Genomic DNA, 20,210 nt, shown 5'->3' with positions numbered 1-20,210 from the left:
AAATGTCTTTCACAAGCTATTATAATTTGTCTGTTAACAGCCAAACTGAAAATCACTCTGTGGTGAACCCTGGCAAAAACAGATGTCATCCACAGCTTGGGATAATTACACACCTCACATATTCTACAGTTAATTAAAGTATTACCCCCAAAACTACGAACCCCCAAACTGTAACAAAACCCCAAGCTTTACTGCCTTTTACTCCTTTTATGTGCTTATTGACTAATTTTTATTGGTAGGAGCTAAAATTTAGAACCGAGCGGTAAAATACATTTCAGTAGTTTATTGAATTTACATGAGATTTATTTTGATAGTAAAGAGCAGTTAAAATATAGGTGTCAAGACTTGCTCTAAAGGTCTTATTTTTTTTGCGTATTTACAGTACTCATAAAGAACAAGGAAATCTATATAAGTCTGCACAGCTTCCAAAATATTGCCTGAAAAATGGAGTGAACATTATGCATGTTTTAATATGAGGTTCTGCAGCTTCAGGAAGTGTTTCAAACAGACTCTGTCATTTGTCATGTCTATATATTTTAATCCCACATATTGAAATAAATGAGTGTTCTTAATGCAGATTTGTGAGTAAAAAAAGAGGAAGTTATGTTGCATTAAAAACTTGTATTTGTTTTAATTAGGCTTCCGTAGATTAATCTGCTTGCAGAATGGAGACTGAAATTAGTAATCAAAAGTAGTTTCTGCATAAGTAGTTGGAAAATTTTATTGACTGAACTTTTCCTCCTTTTCTCAGTGCCAAAAAACCTTAAATGTTTGTGTTTTGCTTTTGATTTCTAGTGCATAGTTCTTTCCCTTTATTTTTTTTTAACTGTCATCCCATTATGTGCTGGATTCTTACATTACCTAAAGAGTGGTTTTAAAGATGATGCGAGTGAAATTGAGCTCTGCTGTAGGTAAGTAACGGGCTTAGAGACCAGTCCAATTTGAATGAGGCTTGTTTTTAATCTGTAAGATATTGCCTCCTGATATCAAACAACTACAAAAATTGCTGTTGGTGGAGTGTGAGACCAGAACCCAAGTGTCATAAAATAGCATTATTTTATCAATAAATACACACTCTGAAGCATAAATGCTCTATAGCAATACTTTTTGGATGTGCAAATGGTTTTGCAGTTTAGGCATGAGATTACAGGTGCACACTGATATATGGCCTCATGCCTTATGGATAATAAATTTGAAATATGACAGATTCCATTGGAACCACTCAGCTCTCAAAAAAAGTGAGATAAAAGACAGCTTTAGAACTGGTTTGAGATATGAGGGCAACACTGAGTACCCTCAGTTTGGACTTGGATCTGAATGTGACCTTTAGTGGGCTAGTATACTTTCCAAATCCCTAAATGTTTAACCACAGAGCTAGAAAAACAGGCAGTAAAAATGCCTGCAGACTGTTAAGATTTGGCATATCAACATTCATCTGTAATCCAACATCAAACCAAAAAGGGTTTCTGTTATCCAGCTGGTTATGCTGGATAATTGCAGTGTTTTCTTCTGGCCTCAGTGTATGAATTAATTTATTTTGAAGAACTGTATTTATGACTGCCTATAAAAACTGTTCGAAGATGAGCTGGCACAGAATAAAGCTGTTCTCACTAGCTAAAATACACAATATATAGTGTAAGTGATCTTTGTGCTCACTTAGTTTTTTATGCTCACTTAGTATCTTTATGTACTGGCTTCCTATTTGTTTCCCATTGCAGTTCAAAGGGTTGATTCTAACCATGCAGAAAATGCCTCTCGTCATGGTTGTCATATGCATCACTTCCTCATGCACATTTAATGACATCCAATGCGAATATATACATAACATACGTAATATAAACTAGCATTTTCTCCAGCTAACTATCCCAAAGTTTGTATTCCAGAGGATCAGCCATTTTGACTAAGTTTTGTTTCAACTGGTCTAGCCTGCAAATTACAGAGCAGTGCACTGTAGCTGTGTAAACAAGATGTGAGAGGCTAGCTGTGACAGCAGAAGCCTCAGCCCACATGCAATGCCTTGTGGTTGAGTATATTAACCTGCAGGCAAGCGCCTGTCTCCTAGGCTCAATGTCCCTGGCAGTAAAGGTAGTTTGGGTGCTCTTTGCCATATGCCGTGTCTCTCTTGGCTGTTTCCCTCGTCACCAGCTTTGAGCTGAGTGAGGTTTAGACGAGTGGTTATGGTGGTGGATGAGAAGCTGCTGACAACAGGATGAAGTATAGCAAAGCAGAAAGTTTGGCATACATTGCAGGCTTACATGCATCACGGAGGGAGGATAAGATGGATACTGGCTCAGCAAAGCTAAACCTAAGTTGGCAGACTGCAGAGTTAGTGGCTGTTTCTGTGTGTTCTTGAAATCGTCACTTGAGATGCCTGCTACTCGTGGATGATGTGCTGGTTAATTCTAAGCAAAACAATTATATAAGTGAGAATATTACAATTGTTCTACTGTGTTATTTAAGAGGTCTGATTAGAGAGTCACTGCTTCTTTTAAACCTTCAAACCCAGGAACCTGTGACACTGAATCTAAGGAAGAACTGAAAGACATGCTGGTGCACACTGTTCCACCTGCTACATTCACTCCCTTCTAATTGCTGTGGACAATTGGGAAGCCTTAGTGGCAGTAGTCTTGGTGCAGGTGTTACCATGGCATGAGATGAACTTGAGAGATAATGTCCCAGTCATTCTGGTGCTGACACCTCTAGACAGTGGGGAAAGAAGTGCACAGTGGTATGTTTTTTGCCATAAGTATTGTCTACAGTTTAGTGACAGATGGACTTAGCCTCCAAAGCTCAAGCGAAATGAAGCAGTGTCTCAGAAGGACTCTGTAGGGCAAGAAAGAAGAGATGCTAAAGCTGAGAAAGCCTTGGGGCGTTTCCATGGAATATGTTCAATACTTGAATGTAGGCTGGGCAGGAATTGTTTTTGTGGACCATATAGCTAAATTCCTCCATACAATTGTGATGGTAGCAAGTTGTGTGGAAATCTGGTGGTGGAAGGAGATAAAAAGAAATTGGAAAGTAATTTGAGAAAACTGTTTTCTAGGAGAGTGTTAAAATGGTAGAGAAACCCAAACCAATGTGTCCAGGAAACATAAGTTAGCAAATGGATTATGAGCTGACCTTGTTCTAGAAGCTAAAACTGTGTAGTTTAGTAGAGGACAGAGAAAGCTCTCTGTTTCCTGATAAGAGTGAAGAGTACTGAATTTGTTATCTTACTGGGTGTTTTGCTTTCTAAAGGTGGGATAAATAATGAGTTATTTTGATTCTTTTGTATTCTTAATAGAAGAAGCAAAATTTTGGTTTGGTCAGAGAGTGAAAGTAATGTTCTAAAGGAGGACGGTAACATAGCAGCTGTGTTACCTTGGAAACAGTGTGAACCTTCATTCTGCAGGTTGCATTAATAAATAGGTAATTAAGAATACTTGTAACAAGGCACACATCATGTGGTATTGCATCAGACGAAGTCCGTGTGTATTACCCCGAACTCTAGCTCTACTGGGACAAACCATTCGCTAGTAAAATAAATATAGGTTCAGTAATTTTAAATACCATTAGTAACTCAAAGCAAATGAGGTTAGGAGCTCACTCATATCAAGATTGCTAGGAAAGGTTGTCCAGCTCTGCTAGGCTGCAATATGTACAAATTAGGAAGGGAAAGGGGTTGAGAAGAATGACACATTCTTTTGCTTCAATACAATATTAAAGTAGCAAACTGTGTCAATGTTTGACTCAACCACACTGGTTGACCAAGAAGGAGGAATCCTTGCTGTATGAAAAGCTATACAATAGGTTAAGACAAAGGTCTTTCTAGTCCAGCACTTAATTCCTTCCACAAGTAGGTATTTAGAGAAAGACTAAGAACAGGGGAGGGATTAATTAATCAATAAAGTAAAAACAGTCTTTGATGAGTCAGAAGTTTAGAGCCTTTCTGAACTTCAAATACACCCAAAATACTTTGCTCAACCTTGTTTAAAAGTTCTTCAAGAACAATTGCTTTTTTTAATCCTTCTAGATATTTAGCATCCAAACCCATCTCCATAAGAATGAGTTTTATGAGTGTAAATCATGTGAGAAAGTATTTTCTTGTGCTTGTTTTAAACCAGTTGCCCCATAGTTCTTGTTTCATAAGAAACAGTGAAGAATAACTCCTATTAACCTGAATATCATTTTGTGTATTAGTTGTTTCTTTTTCAACTGAAAACACCGCTCAGTGAGCTCTCTTCATATAAAAGCTGGGATTTACACTTTTTTCTGTCTACTCTGTCCTTTTTGAAGTAATATTATAAATGCAGGTTGTATAGATACTGGCTGTACTATGGATTTATATAGCAGCAAGCTGTTATTTCTGTTTTTCCTAATGAGCTTATCACAGCTGTTTGTTTGATTACCCTTGAACACTGACTGAGATGGAATTTTCAGAGGACTATTTAAAATGTCTCCAACATCTCTTGCCTGAGAGTCTAAGCTAATTTATAGGTCATCATGCCTGCATAGTAAAAGCTATTTTCTCCCCATGTGCTTTGCTTTGGCTTTTAGCAAGATTAAATTTCAGGTGCCATTTTATCAGTGATTTAGTCACTACTGTGATATCCTTCTGCTATTTTTTCACATTTGATTCTAGTTTTAACTATAAGCAAATGAAGAGATTCTGATTTAAGAAGATACTGAACAACACAGAACCCAACTCGTAGTGGTTTCCCTCTATTTGAGAATTGCCCATTTATTCCTGTGCTTCATTTCCCATCTACTAACTAGTTTATAACCTACAAGGGGACTTCTTATGTTGCCATATCCCAGCAATCCTTCCAGCAGCAGTGAAGCATCTTTTATGATTTGGCAGAACCCTCTGGGGGCATAATAAACTTACAGCCTGTTACCCCTTTTATTTCAGAAACTTCCTAATAAGTGCACCATAGCTACTTGAGTTTTATTGTACAGAAATGTACGGAGAGGCTTCTCTATTCTTGTGTAAGGTCACTTTCTTTTCCTGACGAATTTCGGAAGAATTATCTTCCAATGAATTCCGTGGAAGGCAGAAAAGATTACATTCATTACATATAATGTAGAACATACACATGAAATGTGTTGAAGTGGCTGATGTGGTGACACAGTCCATTAAAACATATTGTTCCACAGTTTTGGCCTGTCATTGTAACATTATGAAGACAAGTGAAGGGGACTCATTTTTATCTCCACCAAGCAGGATCTGAACTTCCCAAAGGAGCATTCCTTGTTCATTTAAATGTTTCCTGAAAACTGTGGTCATCAAAAGTAGAGTTCAGCCTAAGAATGAGGATTTTCATGTTGTGGTAATGGAGTTTCTTTCCATAGTGAACAAGGATTTGGGAATTTTACATGAACATCTCAACTAACAGACATGAAAAAATAGTTACTCTAAAATATTTTATCTTTTATGTAAAAATAATTAAGTTCTTAATCTTTGTCTGTTCCGCAAGAGTTGAGTGTTATATGTCCAACCCATGAAATATTAAAATTCAAGTTTCCAGACTGCAGTGCCTTAGTATTTAACTACAACATGAGAAGTTTCACCACCCAAAATTCAGGATCAGGTTGCCCAACATTTCAGCTACCCAACCACAACACATATGGTAGGATTTTCCAGAGAGAAAACTGGGAGAATTTAAGTTAGGATCCCTCCTCTCTGTGCTGATTTACATGGGGAATGTACGTATCTAACTGTGTGTGAATTTGGATAGTTTGAGTATCTTCTGAGGTGCAGAACAGAAGGCACATGTGATACTCTACGCTCGAAATATCTCTAGTACAAAGGATTGTTAAAACTTTTCACAGGGTTAAATCACAAAAGCTAAGGCTCAGTTTATACTTTTCAAGGACTCTCGAGTCTCCTCTAGTTTCAGGTCTAGAATTATACAATGACAAGAAGAACAGTTACATCTCTGGTGTGCTGGGAAGATACACATTGTAACATAACTGAGGTGCTTGTCTAAGACAGCAAGGATGGCCGCAGAAGTGATTCGTGGGTCTGGGCTGACTGTACAGGATCTGCTTAGCTTGTTATGGTGATCTCGAGGTTACATCCTCTCCTTTCAGGAGATGTGGACCAATAGTATTTTTTTGTAAAGTCTACATGACTGATGTGGTGTGTTGATACACACTACCTGCTGCGGATTGAGCAGGAATATTGTGTTCCAGAATGCAGGGCACAGCGACCAGCTCACGAGTGCGGCTGGTGCCGATGTAGCGTACCCCGGCCAGTCACCTCCTCGGTGGTGATGGGGCACAGCTTGTGCAAGCGTCAGCCACACTCTTTGTGGCTCGGGCGGCCCGCTGTCCGCCGCTGTCCCGGCGCACATCCCGCCGCTGCTCGGGTGAGTGCCTGTCATGTGGCGGGCGCGTCACGGGGGGCGCGGTGCGGCCGCCGGGGCCGGAGGCGGTCTCGGTGTGCGCTCTGCCCCCGCCACACGCGTGGGTCTGCACGCCCGCCCCACAGCCGGCCACCGTGTCCTTCGGGGTCACTCCCCGTGTCGCACGGCGGTGCGTGTATGTGCCGGCCGCGGGCACCATGCAGTCCGTGTGCGTGCTGTGCCTCTCCCCGTTCGCCCTGTGCCTCCGCGTGTGCGTGTGCGGCCCCCGCTCCTGCGCGGCCCCCGCCGCAGCAGCGCCCTGCCCCTGGCTCGGGCGGGCGGGGCGCCCGGGGGGGCGGCGGGCGGGACCCCGCGGAGCCTCGGGGCACCGACCGCCGCCCAGCTCCCCGCAACGCCCGGCGAGGAGGAGGCGGCGCGGCGGTTCACTCGCCCGCCGCGGCCCAGCCCCTTCTCCCCCGGGCGCCGCCCCTCTCCGCGCCGCCTGTGAGTCAGGGCTTTGCCGGGCACGGGCGGCAGCCGGGGCCGGAGCGGACGGGCAGCCTCCGCCGCGGGGCTCCATGGAGAAAGCGGCGGGCGAAGGCGGCGGCAGCAACAGCAGCAGCCGCAGCAGCAGCCGCCCCACGTCGGCGGGCTCGTCCCCCTCGTCCTCCTCCGCCAGCCGCGGGCTCCCGGGCCGGGCGGCGGCCGCGGGCAGGCTGGATGGAGGCGGGGGCGGCGGCAGCAGCAGCCCCGGCTCGGCGGCGGCCAGCCCGGGGGGCGCGCAGGCGCCCGGCGGCGGCAGGCGGCGGGAGCCGGTGCTGGAAGGGACGCTCAGCAAATACACCAACCTCCTGCAGGGCTGGCAGAGCAGGTAAAGCGCCGGGCCGGCCCCCGGCGGCGCTGCGGGGCCGCGTCCTCGCCCCCGGCAGCCCCCAAGATGGTGCCCGGGCAACCGGCGCTGCCGCCCGACCCGACCCCAACCCTCGCCGGCCGCCGCCTCCCGAGGCCCGGCTCCGTTCCCCTCTGCGCCCGCTCTCCTTCCTTTTGTTGGACTTGTTTATTTTTCCAGCCGAGTTTGGCATAAGGGCGGGCGGGGAGGTGGCCCGGCGCAGGGTCGGAGCGGTGTCCCCCGGCGCGGCCGCCGCAGGTGCGGGCGGGGGCAGGGGAGGGCTGAGGCTGCACATACTGCTGTCCCTGCATGACAGGGCTCCGCTTTTAAGCTCTTTTTTCTATCACGTTAGTATCCGTCTCCTGTGAAGTTAGCTTGGATAACTAAAGAATGAAAAACTGAGAGCCTCCCAAAATAAAGGGGGGGGGGGGGGGGGGGGGGGGGAAGTCATGCTTGTGATTGTTACTATTATTTTTTTCACTCTGAGGTGGGACAGCGGAAACAGTTACCTTTGTGTTCAGTAAAATAACTTATGTTGCTATGTCCTACCTGTTTGACAAGCCGTAATTTATGCTGATACAGTGACAGGCCCAGGTCCTGCAATTTGTTGGGTGGGGACAGGCTGACTTGCATCTCTGGAAGTCCCGAAGAAGGTTTGGTTTTGGTCTAGTTGTAGTGTAAAATTTTTACAGAGTTGGAGCCAGGCTGTGGAGTTAATAGTGCTGTGTTGGGATCTGTTGAAAGCAAAAGAGATTTCCTGTGATGTTTCACTTTTTGTTGTTTAACTTTGTTGTCTTAATGGATGGACCAAGATATGTGTCCAAAATGCAACTTCTCAATATAAAGCAACACTGTGGTGATTTTTAAGAGAAGAAGATGCTATAGAGGGAACAAGTACAGGACTAGTTATAAAGCTCTGTACAGACCTTTAACAAAACAAACAAAAAGAGTAAAACCTGCTGTTACTTATATTAGGTGATCAAAAGCAATAAGAACGTGGGAATGGCTGGGATCTTGATGTTCTGACAGTAAATTTAAAGCATTTATAAGTGACAGAGTTGCATAAATGTCAGTGATGCTCTGGTGCTGAATCGTGTGTGGCTAAATCAGCGCTAGGGCTGCTGTAGCAGTACTTCCTGGAGAATTTCAGGAGCTGGTCTAATTCCATACACTGGAGGCCATGTGTAGGTGTACCAGCTATAAATTAAAAAGTTTGGTATGAACTGGAGACACACATCTCCATTAAGCTTGACTGCTTCAGCAGAGACATAGAGAAGGCCTTTTTGCTGTCATTTACTGTAGTTCTGTTCTAGATGCACATTAGACTTTTATCTATTTGTTGGTTTATATAGTCCTCCTGTAGTTTTGTTTAAGAAACAAACACATTTTGATACCTACAATGAAGGACTGAAATCCATGACTAAAAATTAAAAGCCCCCTTACCCCCTTCTTTTCCCCTGACACCTCCATCTCTTTTTATAGACACAGTAGCTTCTTTTACTGTGTGTGATTTTAAGGGTTGTAATCTGAAGTTTTAAAAGAGAGGTAATTGCTTATACATCTTTGGATCTAAAGCTGCCTATTTTTTGTATTTGGAAACATTAAATATTTGATAAGGCTAACAGCTGGAAATAGTGTGCGTAATCAGGGCACGTCCAAGAGATTTTACCTGAAAACATGATGGAAAAACAACAAATGTCACTTAAACAGTTCTACCACAGCACTTGGAAATTAATGTTGGTTTACTTCCAGCAGTCTTTTTTAACGCTGCTTTATTGTGCTTTGTCAATTGCCAGTTTTATTTTCTGTAAGTCTGGCTTTTTGAGCAAGTGGTTTATCATGAGACAGCTTTTAGGATAAGTAACTTTTTTAGTTTGCTCACTTAGTCTATTCTGTTGATACACATAGCTGTGGTTTGGGATGTGGAATCTGATACAAGTTCTAAACAGATCACTTGAAACTTGAGGCTCACCGAAGTTGATCTTACTATATAATGTTCAATAAATGAGTAGTGATCCATGGGTTGGAGCATAGTTGTCCGTTTGGCCTTCTGTTATTCCATGTGTTATGGAATGTGTTTACTGTGAATTGGAGCTCATTCTGTAACAGTCTGTAAGTGACTTAGTAGCTGGCACTTGCAGCGTGTTTGTTAGCAGACAAATCAGTTTTGCATTTACTTCATTTGAAAAAACACAAGATTGTTCAACTGCATGATCAATACGACCAGATGGCATGAATATAAATAAAATGGAAAAATAAAGTGAAAACTGACAGAGTTCACTTATCATGGATTTGGAATGTTCTTCTTTAAAGCTCCTTATCCATTAGCCTGCATAATTTAAATGTTGTTAATGTTAGCCCTTGCCGTGTGGTATTGAAGTTGAAAGGCTTTCCTAGCTTATCCAACACTTAGTGTGCAGAGTAGCCTTTACAAGTCTGAAGCAATTACTGTAATTTGTATTATAATAAAGTAGTGTCACTTCTGAATAAATGTTCCTTTAGCAGGCATATGCGAGATAGTCTGATTGTGGATGAAGGAACTGAATATGATTACTGAAGTATAACACTTCATTTATAAGCATTAACTGAAGTAATTGTAGGCCTCAAAATCAGTCAATCTGGATAGCTGCATTACTTCTTATTTTGACAATTTCCAAGTGTTTATTGTTTGTTACTAAAGAAATCCATTTGTTCTGCTCTAGCGGATGAGGAACAACCTGATCTGGAAATGAGTGAAGTGATTCCTCACCTTTATGACAGGCAGAAGGAAACAGTGGTTTTTTTTGTTTCATTGTTTTGAGGCAGTTTGTTGTGTGAGAAAGGTGTCAAGGGGCCTGGGCATTTGCAGTGTCTCCACTTGAGTCTGTAACTTTTCTGTGGATTTATTCAGGTACGGGTACAGAGAGTGGAGCTTAATCTGAAACAGACTCTTTGACATAAGAACACTTGTGTCTGGCCTGAGACATTTGGGCATCTGGCTGTCTTTACTGCGAAATTACAAGTAATTTTGTTCTCAATTGAAGTACTGTTACAAATAATTTCTATTGGGATTTACTTGTTACATGTGTATGGGAGGGTAGAGCTTGTATTTTAAGGAGGAGTTATGTGGATTTGATGGACAAATATGTCTCTGTAGTGTCACCTCATGTCATGCAAGACCTATTTTTCATTAATTAATTTGAAATTATTGAAATGCTTATTGCCTGTGATGTTACTATCCTGTCTTTTGAGTAGACTGGCAAAATGTTGTAAAAAAATCTTAAAACCCCCATTTGCCCAAGGTAATGGGAAATTCACCATGTCTGCATCCCGCTCTCCGCTTTTTCCCTGAAAATACTTAGTGCTTACACTTGTAGGGTTTTATCCTGAAAGCGTGTATAAAGTCCTGGATCATCTGCATTTGAGCTAGGACTTAAATCTGGGTTTGTAACAACAATAAATGGAGCCCTGGCTGATGGATGTTGCTGCTTTTCTGAGCTGAAGTGCTCTGCGTAAGTCATTCTGTAGTCCAGGTGTTTTTTTAAACATTATTTTGGCCTACTCCTGTTTCCTCTCTTAAGTGGGAAATGTATTGTGTTACCAGCCTGCATGAATCATGCCCGACTTCTTGTGCTTGGGCACCACCAGACTTCTTTTGGGGATTAGCTGCATTCCCTGTAGGTCAACAAAAATTGTACTTTGGGGCAGTCTGGGGATTTTTTGCACTCAGAATCTTTATCGGGCTCTCCAATGCTGTGGTATAATATCTTTTCCTGTGTAGTTGCACAAAGCAGTTGCAGTCTGACTCCTGCCACAAGAGAAAGACCCTTTCTTATTACCAGTGTCCCAAGCAGCAGGTAGCTATCAGATTTTAGTGCCGCTTTAGGAGCTGATTTCACTGGCTCCCAGAGCTTGTGCTGCTCTTACCGCAACTGTTACAGGAAGGCTTTCTGTGTATACTGACAAAATGTGTCAACAGTGTATTGTGCTGTAGCACAAAAATCTGTGTTACATTTTTATTATCATTATTTAAAAAATTATATGTATATTCTGGAGAAACAGATTGTGACCTCCTAGAAGAATTGACGAAGATACCTTCAAACACAGTAATAACCTCCCTCTCCCTCTTTCTGAATCAGCTAACTAGTCTTTCACAGAGTTTTGTGATTGACACATCTGCTTCTGGAGTTTTGGGGTAGTTAGCACCTCTGGTACTTGCTAGTATTCTTAGTATTCTTCAATGTAGTATATACTATATATAATACTATATATAGTATTCTTCAATGGTACCAGTCAAGTTGTTCGAGCAATGAATTGGGGCATTTTTGCAGTATAAAAAAATACTGAACCAACTATATGACTGCGGTATAGCTGCTGAGGGGGAAATCTGTCCTAGAGAAATAAACTGGGGTTTTTTAGTATAAAAATAAGACACACTCGTAATAAGCCCTATTAGCCATATTAAATAGCCTAACAGTAGACTGAGAAGGAGAGAATAACCACACATTTAATTTAATGTCTGTGAAGTTTGCTGAAATGGGAATTTTTTGTGTTCTTATGGGAATTAGATTAACACCAGCTCCTCCACTGCGTATTTTTTCATCTTAGTGTGATTCTGTGGCATGTCTATCCAGGGCTTTGTGTAGTGTTGTAACACCCTTCAGGATTTATTTGCAGAGTCTGTGAACAGGGAGACTCCCTTTTAAGGAGCTGGAGATACAATATATTCTGTTTCTTCTGTTGTTCTGCATCTCCTGCTTGAGTTTTGGAGCCTTGCTTATAATTTGTTAGGAATTGTGTAAACCTTAAAATGTCAAGGTGTTTTTATACTATAGTGCTAACATTTTATTAACAATTTTACTTGCAAAATAGATTTTACAGAAGACTATGTTGTCCCTTCACTTGTAGGCTCTCTTTGTAGTAAGAGGCAATGTGAGAGGGAAGAAATCTACTTAAACCAAACTTATTTTAGTTCTCTGGAGCAAATGATGTTTCCTGTGCTAAACACTCAGTAGCTGCATATTTTACATTATTTAAAACAAGATGTATGTCATTAGTCTTTAATAAACTTGGAATTTAAAATGCCAAAAAGTCAGTTATTAGTAAGTTCTGTTTTGGATTAAGGCACTAATCTGTTTTCTTAATCCTAAAATCTATGTAGCAAAAATAATCACATTAAAATATAAGCTTTCTTTTTTCTTCCTCTCCTTCTTTCAGTTTTTGCTGTTGAAATTTTTCCCCCTTAAGTATCATTAATGTTCACTTAAAAAACAAATTAAATTAAAAAGAAATAAATCAATTTTTAAATGTATATCCCTAGTTTCTTTGTAGGAAGATTTAAGTTAAGGTGTGCCTTCTCTTTGCTTAGTTAGTGGCTGATTAAACCTAACTGGTTTAATGACAGGCTGGTTGATTAGTTTGAATAGCTTTTGCTGTTGCCTCTAAACCATCTCTGTTGGGAGAATGGAGAAGGCATTTCCAACAGCAAAGTCAGAGAAAGCCTCTCTCTTACCTTGTTAAAATTCTAGATGAGAAATCCATCATTCTCTGCCCTTCAGTAGTGCTTGCAGGAAACATTTGGAAGAAGATAACTTTGAACCTCAGGCTAAAATTGAAAAGGAAGGTCTTGTGGTTAAGGAATTGGTTTGCATTGTGGGGGTGTGGATTCTGGTTGGAGAACTGCCATGGACATTTCTCTTGTCCCCAGGCAGGTAACCCCAGCTCTTTGTTCCTCAGCTGCTTGTGTCACATGGTGTTGGGACTGCTTATGCCTATGCAGAGGATAAATTCATATAATGGATAAAAACCTAATGCAGAAGGTGCTTGATGATAATGTAGGAAGAATCTGTTTGAAACAGATGAGACTCGGGCATTTTCACTCAGGCAGTATATTTGGGATTTGCGAGTGCTCTTCAGAGCTGAGCAGCAGTCTTCTACCAGAGGGAGTGACAGTCAAAATAGAGTGTGGTCTTCCTTTCACCCAGATGTCACACTTAGCTCTCAGGCAGTGCAGAGAAGTGGCAGTTGGCACTAGCACTGAAACAGGCGCTTGCCCTTCTCTGGGTTTTGTTATTACTGGCTCTTTTTGCTGCTAGCTTTTTTCGACGGTGATTTCTGTGCTTAGCAAGGCAATGATAAGCGTGGTTAGAGGGAGCACACATGCACTTGCTGGCTCATTTCAAAAGCCCCACCAATTTATGAATATGGATTTTGTTAATGTAGGAGAAGTGGCAGTAGGTTGTTAAACTAAGTAATGTGCCTGGAATGATTTTATGAGTATATAAGTATTCAAAAATTTTCTCCAGTCATTTTATATTTGAAACCAATTGTTCAGTAAGAATCTATTTGGTCTTTAGCTTCACCTAATACTCTTTGTTCTTTATGATATATTTAAAAGACTGAACTTTCTAAGTGAAAAGGTTACTAAAAATTGCTGTAACAATGACTATTTAATGTATAACTGTTTTTGTTAAATATGTATTATAATGAATGATGCAAAAAAAAAGTAGTGAACTTGTAGAAACAAACTGCATTTTTCAATTAACCAAGTATCTCGACATTGTGCTTTAGATCTTGGAGGCTTTTGTGGATATCTTCCTGAGATGTTTGATTACTTTTTGGAAGGTAATCCAAGAGAGACAAATTTGCTTAGTACTGAACTGTTGCATATAAAAAACGTTGCTGTAAATGTTGTCTTAATGCTCCTGCACTTCACTTTTCAAGATGGCATTTAATTTGTAGGTAATTTAAAGCTGAAGGGTGGAGATTCTTTACTACTCAGCTGTATAGCACAAGCCATAGTATTTGCCATAGTTTCAGTTGTGTCTAGGCTTGTGTTTCTCTTTGGATATTGATCTGAGGATTTATCTTCTGGTGATAGAGGATTCTTCATCATAGCCATGGGAACAATTTGCCCAGAGTTAATCACTACTTAAAAAACTGCCTGTTGTAATTAGTGTGTATCAGCCTTTAACTCTTCACTGAATCTCATGATGCTGGACTGAAGATACTTCATATCACATTTGGGCCCTATGTTCATTATTTTTGGGCAGGCTAAGTGGTTATCTTTTCTCTATGTTTGGACTATCTAGACCAATGGAGTTTTCTTGCTGCAAGTCAGCTTTCCCAGTAACTTTAGTAATTTATGATAGTCCTGATGGTTTCAAAGTGTTTCAAAGTTTTTATTTACATGGGACACCAGAACTGTGTATGCATTCAGTTGTAGCTGCACGTGGGATCAAATAGAAAGATAATGCATTCTGTTTGCTCCAACTCAATATTCATTCCCCGCTTAAAAAGTTCAAGGACCATTAGCTTTTTTGGTCTTTGTTGATTATTTTTTAAAAATTAGGTTGTTAGTTTTGCCTCGTAAGTTTAATTGTTAGTGTGATTACAGGCAACACTGAGACCTCATGTTCCCTGGTGCTGCTTGGATTCTCCAGACAGGCATCTCCATACCCACACTCTTGTTATTTTCTATTTACTTAAGCCGCAGCATCCTTCTGCTTGTTATGCCAATTTCTCCTGGTATCCAGTATATTACTTGATCCAGGAACATATGTGAGTGCCAGGAGCGTCAAAATGAAGGGTAGCACTTCACTACCCTTTTTTTGTTTGTCTGGGAAGGTGTTGGGAAGGATTGCTGTGGGAGCTGTCAACCTGCAGACTGCTCTATCCACAGTTAGCATGTTTTTGCATATCCCCAGTGATCTTTCTTGGGCTTTCTCGTGGTGCATGCAGGCCCTGGTTTTTGAGGGGGGAAAAATAGCAGTTAATTATTTGTTTAGGAAGACAATAATTTTAAAATATAGTTGAGGAAAGTTATTATTAGTTGGAAGAATTATTTGACCAAAATAATCAGTAGGTTTTCCTTACCCTGAAATTTTTGTGAGTCATTTCTTTTCCAGGTGAATCCTGTATCTTGTAATTATGACTTTTTTGTCACTAGATATATAATTTTATTTTGACAGTATTGGAAAGCATGATGTTGGCTGATGATAGCCTATTTTCATATCATCAGCAATCTTTATGGAAATTTTTTCTCCCATGTAGGTCATTGCTAAGCACTCAAAAGCCAAGTACTGATTGCCAGAATACCCTATTAGAATACCCTATTAGAAGTACATTCACTCAAATAACCTCCTTTAGTTATATTTTGAAGCTAGCTCCATCTTTTAACTGTTTTTCCATGCATTTAATGTGTAATTTTCTGTGGTTTGGGTGCTTGCCCATTGTTTTTGATGAAGAGGAGCTGAATGCACCAAGTATTGATGAACTTTAACCTTTTTTTGTCATTCAGTATATGCGTGATGTAACCTAACAATTTTGTTGGTGGTATTTTTTTGTTAAAATGTGAAGTGAAATGTGCAGTGAAATGTGGAGTATGAGTCTTCAAAATAAAAGACAGGGGTACACTGATATGTAGTACTAATTGCTAAATGCTTGGTGCTTGTTTAGGAGTTTAGGACCTTCCTGCAGTCTGAATGTGGTTGCTGTTGGGTATCAGCATTTGTAGGTGCCTGAAGAGGTACATGACTGAAAAGATCTTAGGCTGTCAGTTGGGTGGTTCTAAGTTGAAATCCCTAAATTACTATTTTTATTGTGCTTTTGAGTAAGTTACTACTACAAGTTCATGCATCAAGTGCATATTTCTCAGTAACTGAGGAAATGGCTTTTTTCAGCTGCACAGCCTTTCAGGGGTTATCAGTTCCAGGGTTAAGAGCTGTGCCTTATATAGTGTGCCTCTAGTCAGGTTTACAAGATTTTTTTATAAAGTAAGTTGATGTTTGTTGGTTTGCTTGAGAATGGACTTGGACCACAGTCAAGAATAGTGGTGAGACAGGAAGTACATAAATGTAAGGTGGGGCTGTGTGCTGATAAGGCTTCAGTGTTTACCTTATATACAGAATTGTGAACCACACTCCACTTACAGCCCTGTTCGTTGCTACATCTTTCATTGAGGTGGGGCGCACACACTGTGAGAAAATCTGCACACTGCAGTCAGGGTAAACTGTGTTTACCCTCAGCTGGAGAAAGGTGTGTGCGTTTTTCCAGCCTTGGAAGAGGAAGAAAATCTTCTTAGTAAAAGGAGACTTGTTTAAGCAAATGCAGGCAAGACCAGGCATTCTGCTATTTGTGTGCTTGAATTTATGAAATGAAAAAAAAAAGAGGAGGAAAAAAGAGAGGAAAAGGCCGATTTCTTGTCTGTTGCCATTATTTGGAGTTGTGTCAAGTTTCTGTATAGTGCTTTTATCATGGTGATAGAAGGAAAATAATGAACTTAATCACGAAGAAGGTGAAGACAAATTAACTATCCCAGCCCAAACCAGCACAGTGGAGGAGCAAAACGGGTTATTCACTGCTGCACGCATCAAGCATTTGGCATTTTTACTTGGGTGGGTAATTTGTTTTTGTGTTTTTATTTTGGTGTTTTTTAGCTGAAAGGTTTGCCTTCCACATCATAAAGTGTAGTGTGGGTTTTGTCTCTACTCTCTTCGCTGCTCTGCTTTTCTCCTGTTTTATCTTACCAGCTTAGTGAGCTTTGTTTTGCATTGTGTTGGCGTATCAAAATTCATCCTATTTTTATCATGCAGGTAGAAGGAAGGGATAGCTTGGCAGTAGAACAAGGGAGGAAAGAAGAGTGTAGAATGGCTGGAGAGTTCTAGAAAAGAGGTTAAAGCATCTGGAAGACGGACTGATGAAGGCAAAGCACACTGTAGTGACAGGACGAGAGGGAATAGTTTCACACTGAAAGAGAGTAGGTTTAGATGAGATATTGGGAAGAAATCCTTTACTGTGAGAGTGACAAGGCACTGGCACAGGTTACCCAGAGAAGCTGTGGGTGCCCCAGCCCTGGAAGTGTTCAAAGCTTGGCTGGATGGGGCTTTGAACAACTTGCTCTAGTGAAAGGTGTCCCCGACAATGGCAGGGGGGTTGAAACTGGATGATCTTTAAAGTTCCTTCCAACCCAAACCATTCTGTGATTCTGTGTAAGGGAAGAAACAGGGGTGAGACAGAAGTAGATGCTCAGCTGAGGACAGCACAAGGCTAGACCTTTACTTCTTTAAAAAAAAAGTTTGGAAGTTGTGTAACATGAATTCAGAATGAAGTCTTGGAAACCCAAGTGAGAGAATTTACTCTAATTTATACATTTTAATACTGCCATTAAGAATGGCACACAGGAAGTAGTGAGGAAAGTAGTGTTTTTTAAATTGCAGAATGTGTAGTGAGGATTTTTTCTGGTTTTACTTTTTTCCCTTTGCCACCTTCTATAGCAGAGCTAATTTCAGGCAAGTAGAGGACTGATGTGAGTAGCAGTCAGAGGAAGCTACTGACAGTATCCACCTGGGTATATATTAACATGCCAGACTTACCTTTGCCCTTTTAAACACAGTATTGTTTATATGGGAATTCAGGCATCTGTGATGATTGAACTATTTTCTTGGTAAAGGTGATAAGTATTGCTTTTTCATCTTTGATCGGAACACTGATGATCTGGATTTTTGTAGAACAGTATTTCTAGAAATATATTTATATGTGTACAAGGCAGCAGACTAATTTATAAAGGTCTTCACCAATCTAAATACTCTTTCTTCAGAAGGATCAAGGCTAATGTTCTGCATGTCTCCCAACATGTTGATGAAACCATCCTCTTATGGATTCTGTGGACTCTGTGTATATGTTTCTAAGAGACAATGTTGACAAGATACTTGTTAAAGATGGCTGCATATCAGCTGACAGGATAAAGACCAAACATGGAAACTTAAACTTCTCATTTCAGTCAATGTATTAATAATCCTAAGAGTAAAGGCAAGGAAAACACTATTGGATTGTGAAGTATTGGCATAGAAAGTTGAAAAGTTCCAGCTATTCTGAGATGATGTAAGAAAGCTTTGTTTGAACAAGCTGGGTGCAGAAGAGCTGGAAGGAAACTAGCATGCTGATCTTGTTATCAAGATTCTTACTTTGTATATTGTATTTTCTCCCATATGATGTGTAAAGAAAATACTGCATCGAATATGTTCATTCTTCCCAAGTGAGAACTTTTTACATTGTGGATAAAAAGAAACATTTCAAATGCTAGGAAGAATGAACAGAAGGGAAGACATAAAATTGAGGACTTAATAAATTGCCAAAGTAAGACCTTAACTTGCCTTTGCTTCTTTTTTCCTTCTATGTGTTCTCTCCCTATATATAAGAAGTATATGCAGTTCACAAAAATGGCATTAATATAACATAGGTGAGTTCTCAGCCCCTTGTATATGGCAGTGAAATGAATATTTCTCGTTCAACAGGTTTTGCAAGTGAAATAATATTTGTTGGGAGAAATGCCAACATTCATGTGGTTCAAGTTTGAGACTCTAGGTGATAAATTATATCTGCATTTGAAAGTGAAAATAACAGCTCCTATAACCATTGTAGTAAAAAAACACAGAACAAATTTAAAACCAGATGTTTTATTCCATCCACTTGCACAAAAATTATTGTTGAAATAGATATATTCAGAAGGAGTTTTCCTGCTAGAAAGTATCTGGTATTTCATGTATTTGCTTAGAATATATCATATATACTTTGTATCTAGAACAGCTATAGAGAATATACCCTCAATTAATTATATAAGAAGTACAGAGAGGAATGGAGGAGTGAAGAATTGGCTTGAGGACTAGTGTCTCCTGGCATCATGTATGTATCTTTTTCTCCTGGAAGTGACCTCTAAAATTTGTGTTTCCCTTTTCCTGGTGGCAATCAGATTTTATTACTATGAGTATCTTCCACATAAATTACATGAATAATGTAGATATGTCTGCAAGCCAAAAATAGCTAAATTAATATGAGGCAGGTATCAGAAAGCCAGATTCTTGTAAACAGAAGCTTTGTATAGGCATTATAACTCTGGTGGCCTAGATTCTGATAAAAGGTGTTTCAAACTATTTCACTTTCTGTTTTGTTAGAAATGGTAAAGGAAAAAAAAACTTGCACCTGTGAGCTTACGTTTTTGTGGGTATTGCAGTGCATTACTCAATAAAAATAAAACACTTACTAAAACTGGTTTATAGCTCAGCTGTTCTATTGTTTAAACTTTTAACACCATATTTTGGGGTGATAGTGTTTTTTTAAAAAAACCGAAAGTGTTTTTTTTAAAGCTTTTCTCTTTCATCTGAAAACACCACAGGTACTTCACAAAGTTTGAAACATCAGATGTGATGCTTAACATTTCTGAGGTTAGAGTAAGAGAGGCTGGATCTCCAAGTGACCACATCTTTCCTCGTTAAATGATTGCTAGATTATAAATATATATTGTCTTTCTTTTCTCGGTGTAATGGTGAGGTCTAAAAATGACTCTCATTGATTGATTGCGAGATGATTTTCAAATCTAAACATAAATTTTTCAGTTTACAGGAAGGTTATTATTTCTTAAGGTCTTTTATTCCTTGATGTTTTTAGCTGCAGTCTAGAAAGTAACAGTGAGGAGTTTCTATCTCCTGGCAATGATTCTTGCTGAGGACAGGGCATTGCAAAACAAGGATGAACTCTGAAGGTCTGGCAAAGAAGTCGGTGAACTGTGATACAACCTCAGTAGAACTCTGCTGACTCAAGGCAGCTAATTGAAAATTTATGCAATAATATCCATGGATAGGATGTGGTTATGCTTTGAACCTCATTGCGTTGCATTATTGTAATGCAGTACGGTCAGTATCTTTCTTTGACAGGTTCTTGTTCTTAAAAAGTTGACTTCAACAAAGTAGCTTCTGAATGTTGAAAAGATGTCAACTTGAAATCTAATGGATCTAAAAACAAACTAGGAGTAGTCTTGAATATATTTGAAACCTTTTCTGTCATTTTAAAAACATCAATGAAATGCTTACCAGTCCTTAACATAACATGTACTGAGAAAAAAAAAAAAGAAAAATAATCTTACATAGTACAGCAATCTTTATTAATACAGTTTCTTCCTTTTGTAGATCACTGTGTAAAATTCAATTAAAAAAAATAACTATGTAATCATGCTGTACTTT

The 20,210-nt window shown here is 40.1% G+C and overlaps 1 protein-coding gene across 1 annotated transcript in view; it reads left to right on the top strand.

Moving 5' to 3' along the window:
• Positions 1 to 6,529: 6,529 nt before the first annotated feature.
• The window catches only part of OSBPL10 (oxysterol binding protein like 10), a 113,451-nt gene continuing 99,770 nt past the window's right edge, over positions 6,530 to 20,210 (top strand). Inside the window, exon 1 of the mRNA XM_038129348.1 lies at positions 6,530 to 7,197. Coding sequence (XP_037985276.1) covers positions 6,545 to 7,197 — 653 coding nt within the window. The 5' untranslated portion in view covers positions 6,530 to 6,544. The remainder of the gene's footprint in view (positions 7,198 to 20,210) is intronic.

The sequence above is a fragment of the Motacilla alba genome, chromosome 2 (assembly GCF_015832195.1).
Source record: "Motacilla alba alba isolate MOTALB_02 chromosome 2, Motacilla_alba_V1.0_pri, whole genome shotgun sequence".
Lineage (NCBI taxonomy): Eukaryota > Metazoa > Chordata > Aves > Passeriformes > Motacillidae > Motacilla > Motacilla alba.
Note: the sequence above shows the minus strand (reverse complement) of the source record. Positions and strands in the feature narration are given on the sequence as shown.